The sequence below is a fragment of the Propithecus coquereli genome, unplaced genomic scaffold (assembly GCF_000956105.1).
Source record: "Propithecus coquereli isolate 6110/MARCELLA unplaced genomic scaffold, Pcoq_1.0 Scaffold441, whole genome shotgun sequence".
Classification (NCBI taxonomy): Eukaryota; Metazoa; Chordata; class Mammalia; order Primates; family Indriidae; genus Propithecus; species Propithecus coquereli.
In genome coordinates this window covers 2,377,720-2,403,411 of record NW_012150186.1, presented here as the reverse complement: position 1 = coordinate 2,403,411, position 25,692 = coordinate 2,377,720, and the positions used below count along the sequence as shown (strand labels likewise).

General features: G+C 37.6%; 1 protein-coding gene across 1 annotated transcript in view; it reads left to right on the top strand.

Moving 5' to 3' along the window:
• Positions 1-25,692, top strand: part of SUGCT (succinyl-CoA:glutarate-CoA transferase) — a 317,029-nt gene that overhangs the window by 11,948 nt on the left and 279,389 nt on the right. Inside the window, exons 2-6 of the mRNA XM_012654527.1 lie at positions 10,041-10,092; positions 10,735-10,808; positions 15,671-15,756; positions 16,814-16,864; positions 20,608-20,728. Coding sequence (XP_012509981.1) covers positions 10,041-10,092; positions 10,735-10,808; positions 15,671-15,756; positions 16,814-16,864; positions 20,608-20,728 — 384 coding nt within the window. The remainder of the gene's footprint in view (positions 1-10,040; positions 10,093-10,734; positions 10,809-15,670; positions 15,757-16,813; positions 16,865-20,607; positions 20,729-25,692) is intronic.

The window sequence follows — 25,692 nt, the reverse complement described above, 5'->3', positions numbered from 1 at the left end:
TTGTACATGAATATTCATAGCAGCTTGATTCAGTGTAGCCTAAAAACCAACTCGATGTCTGTCAACAGCTGAATGGATAAACAAATGTGGTATATCATTTTTTTTTTTTTTTTTTTGAGACAGGGCCTTGCTCTGTTGCCTGGGCTGGAGTGTAGTGACATGATCAGACTCCTGGGCTCCAGTGATCCTCCTGCCTCAGTGTCCCGAGTAGCTGGAGTAGCTGGGACTACAGGCCTATGCCACCACACCTGGCTAACTTTTAAGTTTTTTTAAGACAGAGGGATTTTGCTATGTTGCTTAGGCTGGTCTGGAACTCCTGGCCTCAAGCTATTTTCCCGCCTTGGCCTTCCAAAGTGCTGGGATTACAGGTGTGAGGCACCGTGCCCAGACTTGGCGGCCATTTTAAACAGTGAAATCAACAAAAAGCACCAAAATGTAAAAACCATAACACTAAACATACTAGAAAAAGGACACTTGTTTAAAGTATGAGCTGAAACAAGAAGGCAGAGTATTAACCTTGTTCAACCTCAGCTGGGAATGTGCTACATTGGGCTACTCAAATTTTCCTGCATTCTGTGCATGTCCTAGAATGACTGTGAAAGCACCACAAGTATTGGTTTTGGGGTTACAAATAAATTTTAGTGAGTGGTCAAATTCACAAATACAGAATGTGAGGATCAACTGTAATTCCTCTTTGATGCAGCTGCTGTGTGTACAAACAATAAATCGGTAAAAGCTTCAGAGTGGAAATATTTATCAAAACATTGCAGGGGCCGTACAACAAGATATACACAGAATAGTACTTCACCCTGTTGCTCATGAATTTAATATGATTTATGATTTACTTTTTAACTTTTTAAAATCAAAGTTTTACATACACTTGATTTAAAAACTTCGGAAGTTCTACAAGGTAAACTGTGAAAAGTAGTAATCCCTTGTGTCTCTCTGCCCTTTCCTTTTTCCCAAAGACAATAAATTTCAATTCTTTTTGCTGTTTCTTTTGGATTTTACCTTGAAATCTCTAGATAACATGATTATAATGCTGCTTCTTGATTTTTTTTTTTTTGTTTTTAGACATTATCTGTAGTGATAAAGACTTTCTTTCCCCATCGTTTGAACAAACACACATACATTTTCCATCTTTCCAATTCATAAATTTTGTAAGATCAATACTCAATATTTAGATTGTTATGATTGTATAATTATTATTCATATTCTGATTACATTATTGCTCTTAGACATCTTTTTATTTTCTCATGTTAATCATTTGCCTGTTTTTTTTAATTTACTTTCTCAATATCTATCCTTTATTCATCCCTGACTGCATCATGAGTCTAAATCTCTCATCTGTTACATTGGTATCTTCATTACTATGTTGTCCTGGGCATTCCCTTCACCTCTCTCCTCCTTTGGGTAGCCTGTTTTCTTTTTTTTTTTTTTTTTTTGAGACAGAGTCTCACTGTGTTGCCCGGGCTAGAGTGAGTGCCGTGGCGTCAGCCTAGCTCACAGCAACCTCAAACTCCTGGGCTCAAGCGATCCTCCTGCCTCAGCCTCCCAAGTAGCTGGGACTACAGGCATGCGCCACCATGCCCGGCTAATTTTTTATATATATTTTTAGTTGTCCAATTAATTTCTTTCTAATTTTTGTAGAGACGGGGTCTCGCTCTTGCTCAGGCTGGTTTCGAACTCCTGAGCTCAAACAATCCGCCCGCCTCGGCCTCCCAGAGTGCTAGGATTACAGGCGTGAGCCACCGCGCCCGGCCTGGGTAGCCTGTTTTCTGGATCCCATATCTTCTTATTTCTTGTTCAACTTTTTGGTGGATAATTATCTCTAGGTTACTTCTAGAAATAATTTTCTTAGACGATAATTTTCTAAACTTCTACATTGCCTCTTGCAGTAATTTTTTCAAGAAAGGATGCCTAGGAGGTAAAGTTTTTGAAAACTTGCATGATTGAAAATATTCTTTTTTCTACCTTCACACATGGCTCATGGCTTGATTGGGTTTAGAATTTAAGAAAGAAATAAATTTTAAAGTTTTTGTTCCATTTTTATGTTTTAGCTTTCAGTGTTGTTGTTGAGAAATCTAATGTTATCCTTTGTGTATGACCTGCTTTTTTTCTCCCTAGAAATGTTCAAGGTCATCTTTTGTCAGAGAAGTTAGTGTTCCAAATTTTATAGGGTGGTATCTTGAGTGTGCATGCTGTGTGTCTTTTTAAATCCATTATGCTGGGAGGTACAGGGGCTTTCCAAACTGGAAATTTATGCTCTTGAGTTCTAGGAATTTTTTTTTGGTAATGTTCTTTCTTCTGTTTTTGCTGCTCACTTTTTGAGAAACCCATATTATTGGCATTCCTGGACTGATCTTTTATTTTTCTTATGTTTTGTCCATTTTCCGCTTTTAGTTCATCTTTTTGTTCTACTTTCCAGGTGATTTTCTTATCTTTATCTTTCTGCCCTTCTGTTACCTTCTCATTCTTCTATTATATTTTTACGTTTCAAGATAATATTTTTATTTTCTGAATGTTCTTTTTATAAAAAGTATATTGTTCTGCTTTATGGATGTGTGAAATCTCATGTTTCTGAGCATATTAATGACAATTTCTTTTTGCCAGAGGTGAAATTTGCACACAGTAAAATCCTCTCATTTTGGTGTACAATTCTATGAGTTTTGACAAACATACAAAGTCATGCAGCCACCACCATATTTAAGATATAGAACAGTTCCCTCACCCCTCAAAATTGTAATCTTTCCTTTTTCTATCTCCAGTTTTTGTCAGCTCTGCTGTTTTCTATCTCTATTGTTTTGCCTTTTCCAGAATGTCTGTTTTCCAGAAAAATGGAATCATAATAGTTTTTTAAAAAAATTCTTTTTCTTGTCTTATCTCTATTTCCTCTTAGTTTATTTTTCATGTTTCTTTTGGTCTCTCTCTTTCCTGGTGGAGGCTTTCCCTATATTTTACTGATTCTCAGCTCTTCCCTTATATTATAAGAGGCTTTAAAAAACTGATTGGAAACTGTGTATATGGGTAGGGGTTTGTTATGGGCTGAATTATACTGAATTCCCCTAGTACCTTAACCCTCAGTACCTTGGAATGTAACTGCATTCGGAGATAAGACTTTTAAAGGGGCAATTAAGTTAAAATGAGGCTGTTAGGGTGTGCCCTAATCCAATCTGAATGGTGTCCTTATAACAAGAAGGGTTTAGGACAAACAGACACGAGGAGCTCATGTGCACAGAGCGATGATCATGTGAAGAGGTAGCAGGAGAGCAGCCATCTGTAAGCCAAGGTGAAATGATTTGATTTCTCAGCAGCAATAAAACCTGCTGATACCTTCACCTTAGACTTCCAACTTTTAGAACTACGAGGAAATACATTTCTGTTATTTAAGCCACCCAGTCTATGGCATTTTATTATGGCAGCCATAGCAAACTAATACAGGTTTCTTGACTGGTAGGTTTCAATATAGGGTGATATGGCTGGACATTTATATATGGGTGGCTCCTGATTGTATTTTTAGTTATTTTCTCTTGGATTGATAAATCTCTTCCCCAAAGAAGAATTTTCCAATAAGTTTACTTGACATGGGAGCTAGAGAAGGAAGGGGTATGGGGGCTTACTGATGGTGAATTAGATTTGGAATAGCTGTTTTGAGAAGGGATGGATTGAAATAGGTTGTTAGGTAGCAATGAGTTTGAAGTTAGGCAACTTGAGTTCATGGGGGAAAGGCTCAGTAGCCTCCCTCCATTAGCTTGATGTTTAGGTTGCAGAGTTTCGAGTTAAAGATGGTAAGGGTCCTTGAAGCAATGTTGTATAGATTCATTAAGGAAACTCAATTAAAAATGGACAAGAGATTTGAACAGAAGCTTCATAAAAATGATATAAAATGGCCAATAGGCACATAAAAAAGTGCTCAATATCATTTGTCATGAGGGAAATAACAAATGAAAGCCACAGTGAGTGTCACAGCCAATCTCCAAGATGGCTGCAAAGGTCCCCACCTCCTGAGACTCACACCTTGTGCAGCGCCCCCACACTGCTCCAGGTTGGTCTGTGTGACTAACAGCATATGGAAGAAGTGATGACATGTCACTTCTGAGATTAGGTTATAAAAAAGACTGCAGCATCCATCTTGAGCACCAAGAAATCCTACTTGTAATAATGGTCCAGTGGGACTGTGAGTTTTTCCCCAATGTTCTATTATGGCAATCTAGTAATACATTGTGGCAAAATGTGAAGACTGACCTTATGTCTTTTTTCTTCTCTTCTTCTTTCCCTCCTTCATTTCCTTCCAAAAACATTTATTGAGCTCTTAGTACATATCAGGTACTAATAATTGATGTTGGAAACAAAGAGAGGAAGATAATAGTCTTTTTTTCTCTGGAGTTTACCATCTGGTTGAAACTAACATGCTCAGGATGCAGGAACACCTTCTAAGGAAGGCTGAATTATGAAAGATGGATGGGCTTGCCTAGGTGAGGAAGGGCAGAGATTATTCCAGGTGGAGAAAAGAGCATATACAAAGGCCCTGAAGTGTGGGGGATTTGAAAGAAGCATAGTTACTAAGACATCCTGCCCCTTTTTTTTCAGATTGAAATTAAAAAGGTGGACAGGAGTGAAACCATGAATAATAGTGTCGTCTGCTTTTTTAGGAAGAACAGTAAACTGTAAGCTCCATGAGGGAAAAGACCATGAATGAATGGGTAAATGAACAAGAGAGTGATGTGATGGACTCTTCATTTTGGAGGATTACTTTGGAGGCAGTGTTGAAAATAGACCAGTAGGGATCAAGGCTAGACAAAAGTAGGTTAAGATACCTTTGTAGGCAGTTGGAAATTATGATGGCCTGGACTGAGGCAGTAATGGGGAACTGGGGAGTGACAGAGAAGCAAATTCAAGAAAAATTTGGTGGCTGATTGAATATGGGGAATGAAGAAGAGGACATGGCTAAGATTTCTAAATTTTGTCTTGGAGTGGATGATGATGCCATTAACTGAGATAGGGAAGGGAGGAATAAGAGCAGATATGACAGAAAAGAGCTGACTGATTTTTTATTTATTTATTTATTTTTGAGACAGAGTCTCACTCTGTTGCCCAGGCTAGAGTGCTGTGGTGTCGGTCTAACTCACAGCAACCTCAAACTCCTGGGCTTAAGCGATGCTTCTGCCTCAGCCTCCTGAGTAGCTGGGACTATAGGCATTCGCCACCATGCCTGGCTAATTTTTTTTGTTTCCATTTTCAGTTGCCTGGCTAATTTTTTCTATTTTTAGTAGAGATGGGGTCTTAAACTCCTGAGCTCAAGCCTTGGCCTCCCAGGTTGCTGGGATTACAGGTGCAAGCCACCACGCCCAGCTGAGTTGATGGATTTGCATAGAGTGTTTTAGAGAGAGCCAAGACTGGGGACTGGTAGGAGGTTGTTGGAGCAATTTAAGAGAGAGATTGATGGTGACCTGAGCTATGGAGTTGGCAGTGGGGATGAGCAGAAGAGAAACAAGTCAAAAGATATTTTTGTGAAAGAATTTGTAGGAAGTGGTTCTTGAGTAAGTGAGAGTGAGAGAAGAGAGAAGCTTGGGTTTTTCAGCTTAGGTAATCAAGTGGGTAGGATTGCCATTTACTGAATTAAGGAACGTGGGGCAAGCTTTGAGAAAAGACAGAAATCATACTGAAAATAGCTGACATTTATTGAGCACTATGACTAAATGCTTATAAGGTGTTGTTTTATTTAATTTTTTACAACCTTATGAAATAAGTACCAGTATTATCCCTATTTTACACATGGAGAAATCAAGGCAGAACATGGTTACCAGTTAGTAAACAGAGTAACAACTTGAATCTAGGAGTGTGTTCTCCATCATTATAGTAAGTGTACATCTCAGTTTTCCCCATTAGACCGTGGAGTCCTTGAGGAAGAGGGAACATGATGCCTTTTGTCACTGCATCTTCACAGAAAGATTAGCACTTAGTAGGAACACAGGTTGCATAATGGGAGGACTCGTTCATATCCTACCTTCCACAGCTATTCTGTTCCCTCAGCTGTGGAATTCATCCCCTTTTCTTTGATTTCCCCAGAACCACTCACGCAGGGCACTTACGTTTGTGCCAGGCTTTACAGAATCAGTTTGTTGATTCGACTTTAACTAGAGAGGGAGAGGAACCAAATGTAACTTAAAATCTAAAATTAACTATTCTTGTTATTAAACATTTTTTTTAGCTATCTTGCTGATGGAAATTTTTCCCTGGTAACTTTTCTTCTGCTATCTTGCTCAGTTTCCCTTCCTTCTCTAATTTTTGTTTCCATTCTAGTTGCTAAGATTACCTGTATCCGCAAACTTCCATCGATTTCTTTGGCAGAGAAATCTCACTGTGTCTTTGTTTAACTGCCTCTTTTCCCACCCCATTCAACCTCTGTCCAGGTGAGAGAGGAAATTAGCCACCTGATTTTTCTGGTCTCTTTTAACGGTCATCCCAATTATCAAGTGTATGAATCCCTCCTTCTCTCTCTGTCTGCCTTACTCCCTCTCAGAGTGATCCTTCGACTCATTCTTTGTGAGTGCCCACTACGTGCCAAACACGGTCCTAGGCACGGGGATGCAAGACACACAAGTCCTGCCCTCACTGAGATTACATTCTAGTGGGAAAGACAGTAATAAAACAAATAAATAAAAACATAATGTAATGTGAGGCAATGATAAATGTTATAAGGAAAAATAAAGCAGATATAGAGATCCAGGGGGGTTCTGTTTTAGGTAGGATGGTCAGGCAAGGTCTCTCTGACATGATATCCCAGCTGAACTTTGAATAAAGTGAGTAAGACATGCAAATATATGCAGGAAGAGAGTTCCAGGCCTAGCGACTAGCAAGTGCAAAGGCCCCATCACATCTTGGGTCTTCCGGAGAGCAGATATTAAGACAGTTAGAAGGGCAAAAGATTTACTGGGGAGTAACACCTGTGAAAGGGAAAGGAGGGAATTCGGGTTGGACAGAGGAGCCATCAGGCACATGCTGACCTGTCAAAGTTTCTGCTAGCCAAGTGGGGAGTTCCAGAGCCAGTACCCCAAGTAGGGCTGCCACAACAGTTCCACATTGCGTGGAGGAAATACCTGGAATAGCCTATACTCCCAGCTGAGGAAAGCTGACAAAGCTGTTACTGGTAAGCCAACCACACTCCTTGCAGGTGGGCAGCAAGTCCTTTTTTCTTCTTAACTGCTAGACAACGTGGGATGCAAGTCCTTTCTTGAAGGGGAATCCGAGTGATGCATCTCTGTCACAGGCCCTAAGATGTGTTCGCGAAACTGCAAGAAGGCTGATGTAGCTGGAGAAGAGTGAGAGGGAGAGAGACAAGGGATTGGAGAAGTAGCCAGGGGCCAGAACAAGCAGAATGTCGTGGGCTCCGGAAAGATGTTGGGTTTCATTCTAAGTTTGGTAGAAAGCCATTGGAAGATTTTGAGCAGGGAAGGACATTATGTTTTACATTTTGAAAGAAACACTCTGGCTGTTACAATAGGCTATCTCTGCCATAGTCATTGTATTGGTTTATCTATTGCCATGTAACAAACCACACCAAAACTTAGTGGCTTAAAACAACAACGATTCATTTTTTCAAAGTTCTGTAGGATGACTGGGCAGTTCTTTTGCTGGATTTACCTGGGTTCACTTGCAGAGAGCTAGTGGCTTGGCTGGGGCTGGGTGTGCTAAGATGGCTTCACCTGTATGTCTGGGCCTCAGCTGGGACTGCTACAATAACTGGGACAGCTGAGCCTCTCTCTGTGTGTTCTGTCATCTTGTGCTTCTTTACATGCAGGCACAAGGGTTTCAAAAAGTGAAACCCCAATGTGTGAGCACTTATCCAGCCTCTTCCAGCATCAACTTTGCTAATGTCCTATTGGCTAAAAAAAGGCAAATGTCAAAGCCCAAAGTCAACATGGATGGAGAACATATTATACAAGGTTGTGAATATCTGGAAATGTGATTCCTGGGAGCTGTAGCTCTAAGAATCTACCACATTCAATACTATTATAGCTACTTTTCCTTTTTCTGATCCTCAATATGTAATCAATTTACCTTCTGATTATAATTTGGTTTTCCACATCAGTGTGCTTCCAAGAAAATAATGCACTGATCACATGAACTTTAAATATTTCCTATTTCTGTGACAGCTGTTTCTTATTATAAAATAATAAATTGGCTTATTTCAAGGGGAGAATGACTATTGTATGAGCTTCCAGTATTGTTTACTAGAGCAGTATGGTCAGTGGACTCCCTCGCTAAGAATCACCGTACTCCTTGTGATCCATCTCAAGACTATATTGGTGTATGTGAAAATGTGTGAATTCTATAACCATTATTCTTAGTCCACTGGTCATGGAGCTACATGGAGAACTCTTAAAAAATGGAACTCCAAGGAGAATTTGAACCGAGAATTTTACAAAAGTATATTGAACTGTCAATCATTGCTGATGGAAATGAAAAATGGTACAGCCAATTTGGAAGACAGTTTGGTATTTTCTTACAAAACTGAAGATAATGTTACCATCTGATTCAGCAACCATACTTCTTGGTATTTACCAAAATGAGTTGAAAACTTATGCCCACACAAAAACATGCACACAATGTTTATAGCAGCTTTATTCATAATAGCCAAAATTTGGAAGCAACCAAAATGTTCTTCAGTAAGTGAATGGATAAATAAACTGTGGTACATTCAGACAATGGAATATTATTTGGCACAAAAGAAAGATCTGTCAAGCCATGAAAAGATATGGAAGAAACTTAAACATATATTATTAAGTGAAAGAAGCCAATCTGAAAGGGCTACAGACTGTATGATTCCACCTATATGACGTTCTTGAAAAGGCAAAACCATGGAGACAGCAATAGAGAGATCAGGAGTTTCAAGGGGTTGGGAGGCGGGAGGGATGAATAGGTGGAGCATAGAGGATTTTTAGGGCAATGAAATTACTCTGTATGATAATACAATGGTGAATACATGTCATCATACATTTGTCAAAACTTATAAAATGTATAACACCAAGAGTGAATCCTAATGTAAACTGTGGACTTTGGATGATGATGATACATCAATGTATGTTCATTGATATAACAAATGTACCACTCTGGTGGGGGATGTTGAAAGTAGGGGAGGCTGTGCATGTGTGGGGGCAGGGAAAATATGAGAAATCTCTGTACCTTCTGCTCAGTTTTGCTGTGAAACTAAAACTTTTCTAAAAATAAAATCTATTAAAAAATACCTTATTGAACCAGTAGTTCATTTTCCCCATATGGACTTAAGTTCATCTTCATCTCAGTTATCATGATCTAAACTTTGCAAACCATTTGGCTAAAATTTGATTTTTTAATTTAATTTTGATGTTAAATGTGTTTAGTGAATTATTAATATAATTATTAATCTATCAACTTATTTTTGTAGCTGATGAATGAAGAGCAAAAGGGAAATACACATGTGATTGTAAATTGTTTAATACACTGTTAAAATTTATTGTTTCCTCTGTCTTGAAAGAACAAATGTGCAGAGATCTTTATTGTTACTTTCAGTATCCTACTTGTTAGGATGTCATTGTTTAGTTACCTTTTTATTTTTCATTAGACAAATATTCTTTAGTGTAGATGTGAATAGTCTGATATTAGAGCCTTTAATTTTTACAGATCAACTTTTAATTGGATAAGAGCAAGATTTCTGTGTTACATATAAAGCGGAATCATTGTGAAGAAAAAATATTGTTTTTTTTTTTTTATTTCAGCATATTATGGGGGTACAGATGTTTAGGTTACGTATGTTGCCCTTGCCCTCCCCCTCCCCCCCCCAAGTCCGAGTTTCAAATATGTCCATCCTTCGGGTGGTACGCATTGCACTCTTTGTGTATGCATATACCCATCCCCTCCTCCCTCCTCCCCCTCCCCACTCCCCCCTAAAAATATTGTTTTTGATAGTAATAAATACTACTTAGAATATGAAAGATTCTGCATTCTTCCCTCTGAAAATTAGTAATCAATACTCTTCAAATATTTTTTGTGTTTGCCAGGTATGGACAATGTAAAGCCATTGGAGGGTGTAAAAATTCTGGATCTAACAAGGTTTGTACTGGTTTATCCATACTGTTTTGGTGATTGGGTTTTCCTCGTCTCTCAGAAACATTTATTTATTTGTGGATTATAGGAGGATACTTACATGTTTATGTTGAAATTTTGGAGGAGAAAAAAAAATTCCTGTAATCTTTCACTGTAAGAGATAATTAGCGTAAAATGTATGCATTTTCCCAATCTAAATATTTATGTATAATTCTAAAAAACAAAAATTGGAACCATGTTGAAAATTGTAGTTTTATACATTTTAAAAATAATGTTATATTTTGAATATTTTCCCATGTCATTCAAAATTCAATGAAAACATAAGATAGTATTTTATTACATAGATGTCACATAATTACTTAATCATCCTCAAATATTTTACTGTTAGAAATTAGGCTTCCTTGTACACAAATCTTTGCCTCAGTTTCTATTTCTTCTGCAGGATAGAACTCTAGAAATATCAAAAGGGGATAGATTAAAGGGGATGTACTTTTCTAAAGCTCTTGATACATATGGCCAAATTGCAGTTTTAACAATTTTGATTCTTACTGGTAGTATAGGGGCTGGTCTGTGCGGCTGGACTAGTAAGAAGAAAATTAACATAAAAATTTTCAAGATGGTAATTATTTATCATTGTTAACATTGTAGAGTCCTGGCAGGACCTTTTGCTACTATGAATTTAGGAGATCTTGGAGCAGAAGTCATAAAAGTGGAGAGACCAGGTAAAGCTATTGCCCTCTTTAAAAAACAGAAACAAGCTAATAAATGTTAATATTTTTAGAAATTCTTTAAATATCCACATTGAGTGTACCTGTAAGTGGGTAGAGGAGAGAACAGAAATGAAATGATTATTTTCTCTTTTCTATTCCTTATTTTCCTCTGAAGCTAGACTAATGACCTCTTTTTACTCTGTATGTGCTAAGGCCTAAGGCTCAAGCCAGTTCCTTCTCATGTACCTGAAAGCTTCTGTTAGAAGCTGAGATGCAACATATAGTAACAATGATGATAGCAACACTTATCATAGTGCCAGGCACAGTTCTAAACACTTTGCCTATTTTAGTTTGTCTAATCTTTACAACGACCCTATGGGCTGATATTATTATTCCTAGTTTATACACAAGAAAACAGAGGCACAGAGAGGTGAAGCAATTTGTTCAGGTTCACACAGTTAATTAAGGAATATCCGGGCACTCGGCTCTGATCCTGGCCCTCCTTACCCCATACAAGCCTTACCATTGAGACTGAGAGTAGAGTGGGCCTGACGACATTCTCTTACTGGGGGATGAAGGGAAGGCAAGGACAAAGGGAGGATAGAAGGGAAGAAATAGGATACAGGAGAGAAGGAAAAGGAATCAAAGTCTTTCTAAAAGGAACCCAAATACCCCCAAGTCATTCTTTTCTATTTCTAATAAAAGAAACATTTCTTCATTTTATAATTTTAGAGATTTTGAGGGAAACACACCTAAGCTTAGATCAGTTTTTTGTTTTTATGTTTTTCATCTGACATCTTTCCTATTCTTTCTTCCTCTTCGTCCACCACATAAACAAATTCTGTGTATACAATTCTCACTTTTTTTTTTTTTGAGACATAGTCTCACTCTGTGGCCCTGGCTAGAGTGCAGGAACTTCATCATAGCTCACTGTAACCTCAAACTCCTGGGATCAACCGATCCTCCTGCTTCAGCCTCCCAAGTAGTTGGGACTACAGGCACGCACCACCACACTCGGCTAAATTTTGTATTTTTAGTAGAGACAGGGTTGCACAATTCTTACTTTTATCTAGTGACATCTTAGCATTTTGGTCTTTAGTTCATGCTGTTATTGATAAAGTTGCTTAGAAAAGTGTCATTGTGTGCCCTTTCTCTCCAATAAACACTTGAAGGGTACAGTCCACGTTTTTTATGTCCTCTACATCTGCAGTCCCCAACACTCAGGCTGCAGACTGGTACCAGTCCGTGGCCTGTTAGAAACTGGGTTGCAGGGCAGGAGGTGAGCAGCAGATGAGCGAGCTAAGCTTCACTGTATTTACAGCTGCTCCCCATCACTGCCTGAGCTCTACCTCCTGTCAGATCAGCGGTGGCATTAGATTCTCATAGGAGTAGAACCCTACTGTAAACTGCACATGCAAGGGATGTAGGTTGCAAGCTCCTTATGAGAATCTAATGCCTGATGATCTGAGGTGGAGCTGAGATGGTGATGGTACCACTGGGGAGCAGCTGCAAATACAGATTATCATTAGCAGAGAGATTTGACTGCACAGTAAGTGTAATGTGCTTGAATCATCCTGAAACCATCCTTCCCACCCCTCCGCTTCCCACTCTGGTCCATGGAAAAATTGTCTTCCATGAAACTGGTCCCTGGTGCCAAAAAGGTTGGGGACCACTGCTCTGCATCATCCTATGAATAGCTTGTTTTGGAAGTTTTCAACAATTCCTATTATTGTTTATTCTTCAAGATCTGATCCTTTTGGGTCTGGAATAGAATTCTCTAATCATTAAGACTGGTTTGGTGCTGAATAGAGTGCTTATATCTATAAGACTCACAAGAGACTAATTTATGATTAAGTCAACTTATTAATTTACCATAACTGTTAAGCCCTATAAAGTAGAATACTCGATCTGGCAGATTCAATTTCCTGCTAAATAGATCTTCTTAAGAGGCCAAAGCAGTTAGCAGAATATTCTCTGATAAGCACGGGGAATATTGTGTATTATTATATTATATTTATTACATTTTAATTATCTGACCCTGTGCCTCTCAGTGCCAGGTGGTAGAAGTGCCTGGCGAGTCCTGCTTCCCAGAAAAAATGCTTCATTTTTTCAGTCAATAATGTTCATTACTTTTGATCATTGCTGGATACTGACTATTTTTTTTCCAGTTTCAATTAAGTTTCTAATTTTCACATTGCTGTCTGATTTCAACACGACAGCACTTCCTGATTTCAGTCATTGGTTTTCTTGCATCTTCTATTCTTAGAGTATTCACTCTAATTTCTCTTGTTATTTCAGTTGGTCACCAAGCTAATATTTGTATTTATATTAATTTTATAAATCCTTATTTCCTATATACTTAAACCTATTTCTCCTTTGTACTTTTTTAGTTTGCACCATGGGAGAGACCTTTCTTTGTCTAGGCCTTTATTATGTCCCATCACCGTACACTTGGCATCAGATTTTGGTCCTAGCAGGTGTTTATTGCTCTTTTCTTGACTGATTACTCCCTTTCTCTTAATCTCCTGCCCAATACTTTTTAATGTTCATATTATATATTTAATTGTTTTGAGTTTTTGAGATAGTTATTCAACATGAATATGAGAAAAAGTGGCTTTCGTTAAAAGTGACTTGGTGGTATTTTCAAATTTTAGTAGAGAACTAGTCTCTTTTTGTGTCAACTTCTCCAGCTCTTCAGTTACATAAACTTTAGTTATAGTTTTCTGACTTAGGACTTAGATTATTCTTATTTGTGTAATCAAAGAGCATATCAAACTTAAGTATAATTTTCTTCTTCTGTTTTTAGAGGAAGCCAGTCAGTGGGTGTAATCTGTATGCCTAAGCGAGGGAAGTAGGCTGGGAATGGCAGATGCTGCTGCTAAAATTCCGGGATTGTCCCCACTAGGCTAATATGAGCCCAGGGATGTTGGTCTTTTGTTCAGTGTTGTGTCTGCTATGCACAAAGCAGCGTCTCTGATGTAGTTGGTGCCCAATAAATATTTGCTGAATGGATGAATGTGTTGAAAGGCCATCTAAGAAAGGCAGTGTGAATTTCTGTAAGAGATGTCCAGGTTTTGAAATCATGGCAGCTAGTTGTAAACTTTAAAAACTGTGTGGGTCAAACACGTCTCTCAAGCTGCCAGTTTTACCAATTTGTGACCTTTAACCCTACATGTCCTGTCATGTGCCATGGGCATGGATCCTTCTGCCTGGGAGAAGGCAGATGGCAGGGAAAGGAAAGCCTTTTAGACCTCCAATTTAGACTTCTGACATATCTCCACCAGAGAAATGAATGCAAACATTTAAAATAAACTAATTTTAGCTTTATCTTAGCGTTGATTCTTTCTTTTAAAAAATTTTTAATATATTGGGAGTTTCAAAAAAAATGGAAGAGGCTGGACTGTCTTGTGACTCTGAGACTGAAGATTCATATTCACACACACATTTCCCGTGAGGTTTTTGACTGGTTTGTTTCTGGGAGGTTGCCCTTGAGGACTCTTGTAGTTCCTTTTCCCCCCTGATGTTTTTTTTTTGAGCATGCCATTCTGCTTAGTTAGCATTTATTGCTTTGTTTCATCTATTTCATCTCCAATAAGATGAACCAATAATGACACAACTAATGCTTCTTTTCTCCTCTCTCCTCTGTACTCTTTTTCTCATGTGTGCTTTTTAATAAATGAGTTTATTCTTTAGCCTCTATTTTTTTTTGAAAAGACTATGTTTTTCTTGTTCAATTTCAGTGGTTAAAATCTAATGGCTAATAAATTAATTACATCTTTTAAATGATTAGAGTTTAAAACTTTAACCCACATTCACTTTTTTTTTTTTTTTTTTGAAAAGACTATGTTTTTCTTGTTCAATTTCAGTGGTTAAAATCTAATGGCTAATAAATTAATTACATCTTTTAAATGATTAGAGTTTAAAACTTTAACCCACATTCACAAATTCTCTCTTTTGGGGGGGCTAGTGATAAATACTTTAATTGTAATTACCTATATAGTGATTAGTTTCTTTTATCAATATTTAATCAGAACTTATATTGTAAAAATATTAATTTAAGTGATACTATTTTGTGCCATTTAATTATTGATTCACTTCTGAGTTCTATTTACATTCTTTGCCTTTGCTTTTTACACAAAGAAAATTCTTTTTTCTGTAATTCTGCAGTGTTATCTTTGAATCAGACATGAATACACTTCAGAATTACTTGAATTCAAGAATCCAGAACAAAATACCCTATTTTTAAATGTTTTTAGACTTTTACTTCGAAGCAAGACCTAGACAACTAAAATTTTATTCTAAAATAGTATTTTAAATTGGCATTTCCTGTTTAGTAACTTAACTTGCCTTTCTGATTTGTTGTTGCTACAGAAATATTTTGTAGACTTGTTAGTCACTATTCTATACCTAGCCCCAGATGCCCCTTTATCATAAAGACTCGCACATCATTATTCTGATTTAAATTGTATTTCACAAAAATCTTTTGCAGACTCAGCATTTTCTTGTACATTCAATGCGAAGAAACACTGAAAGAGCTGACTTGCTTGCCAAAAACTGACAGTAATTTTTGTACCCGTGATATTTGCTGTTCATTAAATCTAAAGACTGCCAGTAGGATATTTTCTTCGAGATTTTGACTTTCAGTAATGGAACTTAGTGAAAGAGGCTATGGAAAGATTTAGTGATTAACATGAACAGGCAAAGAGCTTGGGCAGTTCTAACAAGCTCCTATGGCTCCCTGTAGGCTGCTGATTCCACTGCGCTGAGCTGATCTTGCTCAGGCGCCTGTGGAATATCTATCACGAGTGAGCTTATTTGAAATGTCTCATGATGTTTCAGAATTAAAGATTAATAGTTCATATTATTTTTTTCAGGAACTGGTGATGATACACGTACTTGGGGGCCACCTTTTGTGGGGACAGAAAGTACATATTTTCTCAGTGTTAACCGAAATAAAAAAGTAAGACATCATCTCTTTTTTGCTTTCATAGAGTAATTCTCTTTTTGACAAAAATTTTGTCATAACAAAATTTTTTTTTTTTTTTTGAGACTGAGTCTCACTCTCTTGCCTGGGGTGAGTGCCGTGGCGTCATCCTAGCTCACAGCAACCTCAAACTCCTGGGCTCAAGCAATCCTACTGTCTCAGCCTCCCGAGTAGCTGGGGCTACAGGCACGCGCCACCATGCCCGGCTAATTTTTTCTATATATATTTTTAGCTGTCCAATTAATTTCTTTCTATTTTTGGTAGAGGCGGGGTCTCGCTCTTGCTCAGGCTGGTCTCGAACTCCTGAGCTCAGAATGATCCTCCCGCCTCGGCCTCCCAGAGAGCTAGGATTACAGGCGTGAGCCACCGCGCCCGGCCTATAACAACATTTTTGATATCATTATTGCTTGTTTCTTTTTCTTTTTTTGTAGATGTAACTAATATTTCAAATAAGGTGAAATTTTATTCATTCACCAGTCACCAAATAGAAACTATAGATCTTTTCACTAATCTTCCTTCTCTACTAAGTAACTTAAAACATTTCATTAGAATTTATAACGGAAGCTGGGCGTGCTGGCTCACGCCTGTAATCCTAACACTCTGAGAGGCTGAGGCAGGAGGATCGTTTGAGCTCAGGAGTTTGAGACCAGCCTGAGCAAGGGTGAGACACCGTCTCTACTAAAAAATAGAAGGAAATTAGCATTTTTTTCCTATATTAAAAAAATATATATAATGGAAATAATTTTATGAAAGAGAAATGATTTGATTCTTTACATTTGTTATTCTTTTGGAGAATGCTAATTGCTTAACACTTGCTATTATTATTGGAAAACATCTACTATAATCCTTGCTATCATCCTAACAAATCCTGATTGCAAATAAAATCAGTAAACATGATTTAAATATTTCATTATGAGTAAAATAAATTTGCTTGAAGAGGAGTATCTATGATATGAAAGGCTTTCTTGTTGAACTGTCATTAATAAGAAAAACCTTTATGATAGTATTTTAATATATGTATTTTAATTTTTAGAGTATAGCTGTTAATATCAAGAATCCAAAAGGGGTGAAAATCATCAAAGAGGTACAGTATGCTCTGGGGAAGGCATCTTACCACCTAGGTTGTAATTAGTGATTTAAACATCAGAGTAAAAGTGTTTTAAAACTTTATTTTATTGACAATCTGTGCTTTTGTGATAATCTGTACTTCTTGTGACCTTCAAGAATTTAACTTGATTTTTATAGTAAGTATAATATGCTTTATAATTTCTCGTACATTGTGTGTAATTATAGTACTAGTTACTGTTGACTGAGTGCCTACTCTGCATCAGATCCTGGGCGTGGGCACTTTACTTTATATTATCTCCTCTAATCCTCAGAATTAGACTTGTAAGTGAAACATTGGAATCCCCATATTCATGGAAGGGAATTTAGTCTCATGGCATCTAGCTGATGCCCCCAAAGATTACTTATCTAGTAAGAGGAAAAGCTGATATTTGAACCATGGTCACATCAGTGGAGAGCCCAGACTTTTTCTAACACTTACTAAGATGGCCAATATATTCACACCCAATCTCAGCATCTTTCTTTGAGGGGCAGGGAGGCATAATGATTAAGGATGCGTAGCTTCACATGGAACTTGAATCTTGCCTTTTCTTCTCACTGGCTATATGATGTCAGACAGGTGACTGAACTCCTTTGTGCCTCAGTTTTTTTTTTTTTTTGAGACAGAGTCTCACTCTGTTGCCTGGGCTAGAGTGACGTGGCTTCAGCCTAGCTCACAGCAACCTCAAACTCCTGGGCTCAAGCGATCCTTCTGCCTCAGCCTCCCGAGTAGCTGGGACTACAGGCATGCGCCACCATGCCCAGCCAATTTTTTTCTATATAGTTTAGTTGCCCGATTAATTTCTTTCTATTTTTAGTAGAGACGGGGTCTCGCTCTTGCTCTGGCTGGTCTCGAACTCCTGAGCTCAAACAATCTGCCCGCCTCGGCCTCCCAGAGTGCTAGGATTACAGGCGTGAGCCACCGCACCTGGCCCTGTGCTTCAGTTTTTTTCATCAGTAAACTGGGGATAATAATTGTACCTACATCTTAGGGCCATTGTTAGAATTAATTAGACTGTTATACCCTCAATATTTCTCTCTCTGTTCTGTGTTTCTCGATAATGTCTTCAGTGTTCACAGTCCTGCTTCTTTGGTTCCATTGCAGAACATTCTGATAATTTTTGCTGAGTAGTCAGGGTTTCAGATTTGATTAAAAAAATACTTTACATTTTTATTAAGGTTTCTCAATGTGACAGTGATAGGTGGAATTCATAACTATTGCTACTAAGACATCAATGTCCATATGGATATTTTAGCTTGCATGTATAATTCTGACCAAAATAAATGGATTGCCTGTACTTCCTTTCCACCCCCCTTGGATCCCACCGGTGTCCTCTACCAGATTGTAACAATTTAAAATTATGTGTCATTAAGGGCTTGATTTCTCTTCAAGTCTGATTGATAACAATAAAGTACATTTCAACTCATATTAAACTTAAACAGATTGCCTGGGGACATTATTTATGTCTATTGCTTTTAGCTAGTTACTCCATTCATAAGTTATGTATCTTACTGCCTAGAGGAAAAAATTATTTTTTTTCCAGTCTTTTCTATTCTTTCTGGCACGGATTTCTCTTTTGGCCTTAAGAGTAGCAAAAAAACCCCTGCATTCAGACCTTGGTGGCTATGATTGCTAATATAATGAGTCTAGTTCATAGAAACAGTTCCAAAGTATTATACAAGGCAATCAGCTGGACACATGAGAGCTCCAAAAAGTATGACTCCTTTGTCAACCAGGCTAACCAAAACCAGGTTGTGTAAAAAGCAAAGCTCTGCTTACAAAATCTGTGTGGAGCCTAGTATTTTCATGGCAATATGATTTGATAACTTTTGAACATGTGTCATCTGATATTTCAAATAATTCTTTATGTTAATTAGTGGACAGTCACAATATCCCTATTATGGGCATGTATTGTGGTCAGCAGAACAATGCCATGGATTTTGTTTTCCTCCAACATTTTATTATAAAAAATTAAAACATTCAGAAAAGTTGAAAGAACAATTAATGAACGCTCACTTATCATATGTCTAGATGAAACAATCTTGGCATTTTGCTATACATCACGCAGTTTGTTTTCTTTAGTGCCTGCAGAAGTGCTTTGTAAGTAGTAGATAGAGACTTAGAAAAATTTATGGAATAAATTAAAGTGTAACTGAAGTCCATGTTTTATTTAATACTAACACCTGCCCTTCAACCTGCCAGGCAATGTTTGGCAGAATCATTAGTCGTAAATAAATGTATTTCTATTGGGGCTCATCCTGGAGCATGCTATATGGAGTTGGCCGTGTGAAAAGAAGCTCAGTTGTTAACTGGCACCTGAAATTTGGAAAGGATGCCTCTATGGCTTGATATTTGAGGTGCATACTGGAAACCTTTCTATCTCTGTCCTATATCTTAATATATTTGTATGGTTCTCCTGAGAAGTGGTCACCTGGGCCTCTGGTTTCAAGTATTCTGGATGATGACAGCTTATTTCCTTGAGATGCTTCCTAAGATCCACCTTGCCTCCAATTTTGTTAGGTCAGATAATTCTATATATATACTCCAAATTTAGTACATTATATTCACATAATAACAGATACTCAATTTATTTACATGTGTACATCTAAAGTTTATGTTAATTCAAACCTTTCCATCTAGAGCAAATGTTGGCAAACTATATGGGCGAAGTCAGGCTTGTTTTTGTATGGCCCATGAACTAAGAATGGATTTTACATTTTTAAAGATTGTTAAAGAAAAATAAAGAACGTGTGACAGAGAATGTTCATGGCCTGCAAAGCCTGAAATATTTACTATTTGACCTTCATAGGAAAGGTTTGCCCACCCCAATCTAGAGTCTTATTCTATTATGTTAGTTTGTATATGTGTGAATATCTAAATCAATATCTAAATCTATGTTAACAAGGAAATTAAAAAAAATATTGAATAGTTATTAGGCTCCTGGATGTGTTCAAGAATTACTGTAATGAATCTATATGAGTGAACTAGTACAATTTTTGTGATGATTTAAAAAAAGACTTTAAAAGGTATGCAGTCACAATTGAAATTTTGAAAAAGAATTAAACTAAGCTTTACAATGGTTCATTGTCCTCTAATTCCTATAACAGTGTTCTGGGAGTCAAAATCTGTATCCTATTTCTGACAGTTATTGGTTCACTGGGCAATAGTTTAGTAGTTCTAGAAAAACTCTGATGGTTCATTAAATACATTTAAAACTCATTGGAAAGAGAGTGTCTGAAAAGTATGAGAGCATTTCAGAATCGTGTTTACATGTATTAAGTGAATGTTATAATGAGGAGTATTACATGATAGGGATGGAGAGTAGTAGACATGGTATTTAGTTTTTTTGTAAAGGTTTTAAAAGACATTTTTCGTATATTTTATGTACTTATATTCTAATTTTTCTACCTAACCTTTTAAGGGTATATTTGGACAGACCACATAGCGTAGATATTTCTTTATCTAGGCTACATTTAAAGGAAGCAGGATCCATTCAATACCATGTATTACAAAAATTTAATAACCATGATTTTGCTGACAGTAATACTTCAAGTAGTTGGCCAGGGTTTTTATGTTTATCTGATTCTGCTTCATCTGCCTCCTGTGATTTTTCTGGACTGCTACAAAGTGAGGATCAATTGTGTATACTGAAATTAAAATTCTATCCTGTTGGGATTTGTTGAAAGTTTGGAAGCCTGACTCATTTTCACCTCTTCCTTCAGCTTGCAGCTGTTTGTGATGTATTTGTGGAAAACTACGTCCCTGGCAAACTGTCTGCTATGGGCCTGGGATACGAAGATATAGACAAGATCGCTCCTCACATCGTCTATTGTTCCATCACAGGTATTCCATCCCCACACTCCTATAGGGAGTGGGTTTTCCAATTTCACGTTTTCCTATTTCTATAAGGAACCTCTTGCTGGTATTGGTTTCCTGGAAGTGATTTTGCTTTTCCTTTACTCAGGCCCTTTAGGCTGCTGAACACTAACTATTAAGGAACACTAACCTAAATGAACATTTTCATAAATTTATTGGCTATTTGTATTTCTTCTTTGAATTGTCTGCCTATAGTCTTGGCAGTTTTTATATTGATGTTTTACAAATATTTACAAAGTACTGTTATTAATTCGTATATAGGTCAATTATAGGTGAAATATTAATTGGCTTGAAGATAACATAGAAGCTCAACATATCCCTTCAATATATTCAGAAGCACTAAGCCAAGGAAAGGAAAAGAGTGCTACAAAGTTTTCCTATTGTTCAGCCCTTGCCAGTGAACCTCGTGTGTGTGTGTGTGTGTGTGTGTGTGTGTGTGTGTCTATGCTATAGGGAAAAAAGTTGTAGTGTTACTTAGTTTTACATACAAGTACTTAAGTATTACTTAGGGATGTAATATAGAAAAGTTATATCATAACTAAAAAATAGAAAATTATGTATAGTTTTTGTGAGAAAAATTCATCATATTTTCAGTTTTTATTCATTCATCCACCAAATATTTACTACAGGCCTATCATCTGCCAGTCAGTATTCTAAGCTTCTGGGATAGGGGAGTTATAAAACACATCTATGCTCTCTAGGGGATTTATACTTTAGGTTAGGAAAATAGATAGTAAATAGGTGAGCACTTTTTTTTTGTTGGTAATGGAGTCTCATAGCGATGAAGGCTAAAGAGAAAAACAGAGCGGGGCAAGAGGGTGGGGTAAGGAGGAGCTATTTTATGCTGGGAGGTGAGAGAAGTCTTCACCTATAAGCTGAGATTGGAACAAAGACCTGCATAAAGTAAAGGAATGAACCACACAGCTACTGGCAAAGTGGTTTCAGGCAGGGCAAACACCCAGTGCAAAGGACCTGAGGCAAGAAAGTGCTGGGGGTGTTTGAGGACCAGCAATGCCGAGTGGCTGAAGCAGAGTGAGCAAGGCAGGTGTCACAGGAAGAAAATCAGGGAGAGGTTGGTTAGCAAGGTGGTATTAATAAAAGGCCTGTGGGCTACTTTGAAGGAATTTGGCTTTTACTCTGAATAAGGTTATGAGCTAATGGAGGATTTGAGCAGAAGAATGATGTGATCTGACATATTTCTAAAAGAATCCCTCTAGGTACTGTGTTGAGAATGGACTGTGGAGGACAAAGGTGGAAGAAGAAGCACAACTCTGAAGCTGTTGAAATATTCCAGGCTAGAGATAATGGTACTCGAATTAGGGTAGTCGTGGTGCAGGGAGTTGATGGGTGATAGGATTCTGAATATCCAAGATAGTGTGGTTAGGATTTATTCATGGATAATATATGAGTCTTGAGAAAGAGTGGTGTTAAGGATGACTCTAAGGTTTTGGCCTGGGCAATTAGAAGAATGGAATCACTATTTACTGAGATGAACAAAACTGGAAAGAAGTTTTGGTGGGGAAAATATCAAGAGTCCGGTTTTGTACACATCTTGCTTGAGATACCTGTTAGTTATTTCAGTGGAGGTGCAGGGCAAAGGATTGAATCTAAGAGTCAGGAGTTCAGGGAAGATGTAAAATTTAGTAGTTATGGGCAAATTTGAAGCCTGGGTGAGATAATTTGGAGAATGAGTGTAGAGAACGGAGAGTTTGAGGGGCTGAGCTTGATGCACTCCAATGACCGGATGATTGGGAGATGGTGACACAGTGAAGGAGACTAAGAAGGAATTGAATGAAGTGGGAGGAGAATCTCCTGGAAGCTAAGTGCAGAAGTGTTCATTTTCATACATAGGTTAAGCAGAAAGGCATAATGTGTAAAGCACATATGGATCAGAATTACTCGCATTTCTGAAATTCACTATGCTCTCTCTCACTTCACATCCTTTGCACATGATGTTTCCGTTGGTTGGAACACTGTTGTGCCACCACACCTGGTTACTCTCTCCTTGTCCTTTACATCTTAGCTTGGATGTCATCACTTCTTCTTTCTCTTTTTTTTTTTTTTGTCTTGTCAGTTCTCCTTTCTTTTTTTTTTTTTTTGAGACAGAGTCTTGCTCTGTTGCCTAGGCTAGAGTGCTGTGGCGTCAGCCTAGCTCTCAGCAACCTCAAACTCCTGGGCTCAAGCAATCCTCCTGCCTCAGCCTCCTGAGTAGCTGGGACTACAGGCGCTCACCACCACACCTGGCTAATTTTTTCTATTTTTAGTAGACACGGGGTCTTGCTCTTGCTCAGGCTGGTCTTGAACTCCTGAGCTCAAGCTATCCTCCTGCCTGGGCCTCCTAGAGTGCTGGGATTACAGGCATGAGCTACTGTGCCCGGCCAGATGTCATCACTTCTGTGCAGTTTCTCTATCCCTGAAGATTCAGCTGGGTGTTCCCTATCACATTTTGTACTTGCCTCTTTACTTGCCTTTCCCCCCTACTCTCCTGCAGGCTGTTGTTCTATTCCCGGTTCTACCCATAGTGCGGAGCACATGGTAGGGGCTGAACAGCAAGCAGTTCCTTAAATCAATGAATGAGTAGTCAGAACTAGAAGGAATTTTTAATAGCTGCAATTTTTTTTATGCATTGGTAAGTGGTGAATATTATGCTTACATTTTCCAAAGAAACTTTCAGAGGATAGTCAGTGCATAGTTGGCCTAATCAGTTGTTTCTTCTATAGCTTATTGATAGCACTATACAGTGATCCTTGCCTTAAGATACCAAAATAGCCTGTACCATGAAGCAAATATTCAATTGTGGTCATATGTCACTATGCCTTAGGTCTTTTCCTAAGGCAGGACAAGGAACTAGTGCATTTAAAAAGATTTTAAAAAGAAACTAAACAAAAACTTTACTCCATATATTTCAGTAAATTCATCTTAAAATATATATCTAAAAATCTTCTTTACTGTAAAAAGCCACAAAATATATGTTGTTTTAAAAATATTTATTATTAATAATATAATAACTAAAATACTCCTATTTCTGGGCATTCCAGTTAATTGAGGTGTAATACTTTGCTTTCACAGTGTAATTGTCTATGTAGTGGTGTCTTCAGATAAACTAAGCTATAACTACAATGTTGGGCTGATTGTTATTATTTTAGATAGGAAGAAGAGCTGTAGTAATTGTTAACTTCTGTACTGAATGAGATTAAGAGGTTTTGTACATGGTAGATGACTCTTTGCCACGAGATCTATTCTTTTTAAAATGATCTATTTTATAGATCTGTAATCATATTTTCATTTTTGTGTCTATATAACAATATTTATATGTGTGACACAGAGAGGGTGATATTTTTCTTTAGACTCTCACAATTATTGAGGTTTAAAATATTAATATAGGAAAATTGTTATCTTCTGAATTACCCTAGTACCATAAAAATGCTGTATAACTAACAAGTGTAAAATCTTATATGACAATAAATTTGTATTTCTCTTTCCCATGTCTGTGATTGGCCTAGGTTCAGTTGATATAGACTGGTTGGGTTTGACTCTAAGTTGAGGATTGGAGCCTGGTTTGCTCTGTATGTCCATTATCTTCTTTGGACCAGCGGCTACCAAATGCTCATTCTCCTCACAGGGAAAGGTGGGAGCCCACAGGCACATTCAATGCCTCTGCTCACATCACATCTGCTGGCATGCCACGAGTCAAAGCAAGTCACGTGGCCAAACCCAACACCAATGGATGGTGAAATATATTCTACTCTAGTGGGAGGAACTACAAAGTCACATAGCAAAGGACGTGGATTTCAAGAAGGGTGAAGATTGGGAAAAATAATGTATTTCATCACATCATCCATCCAAATAAAGTACTAATCGATTTGGGAAGCCTCACACTCCCCAAAGTTTCACATTTATAACTAAACGTAGTTATAAGAACAGGGCCAAAAGTTCTTCTGGTCCTTGACTTAATGATTGGAGAATCTCTAAGTTTTCTTCTGGTTCTCAAATTCTGTATTAACATTTTAATGTGGTAAAGAGACTTCGAGATACCTTATATAATTCAGTAATTCTTGGCTAAGGAGGAATGGGTCTATCACATGCTTCTCCGTGATAGGGATGGGGGTTGAAGGGATGAGGGGCAGAGGCATGTGTAATCTGAAAAAGTACCTCTCAATATTCTGTAATTCCCTCCATTCCCACCTCCTGGCAATCACTAGAATAACATCTCTACAATTCATTCCCCTCTATTTCCTGATAATGAAACAGATCTAGGATGGCTAAGGGACCTAAGGTCACCCAGATGGGTTTAAAACTTAGGCTTCTTGACTTAATATTAAGTGCCTCTATGCTTTTCATATCATTGTTAAATGATGACGTGGATCTTGTGATTATGAGACGCTGAACAGCTCTATTTGAGAATAATATATTTTTGCCTTTCTCTTTCATTTGTTGTTAATCTTATTTGCAATGGTGGAAACAAATTTACTAGTCAAGGAGTCTAAATTTCAACGGATTCTTTTGAAAGCAAAAGTCATTTATGAGTCATCAATTTGGGTATATATAGAACAAGGTTCATCTGTTTTTTAGAAGTTTGATATTCTTGGTAATCAATTTTTTTTATTTTTAATAAGTCTGATTATATCAGTCTAAAGTTGCACATGTTATGATTGGGGTCCTAGACTTTCTTGATGTTTCCCAGTGGTATTGCTGTTTTGTTAGTGCTGTCCAAGCCCAAATAATCTGTTCTCACTCACATGTTGGCCTTATTGCTGATGAGAGTAATCTTAGAACGGCTGAGAAATTTACTTTAATACACTCTGACAGTTATGTGGTTGAAATTGCCTCAGTCTATGAAATCTGGTCCACAGGACAAAAATGCTAGACCGGTCACAAGGGAGGAAGGAGCTGATTATTTTTATTAGCACAGTCCTCTTATCATTTCAGAG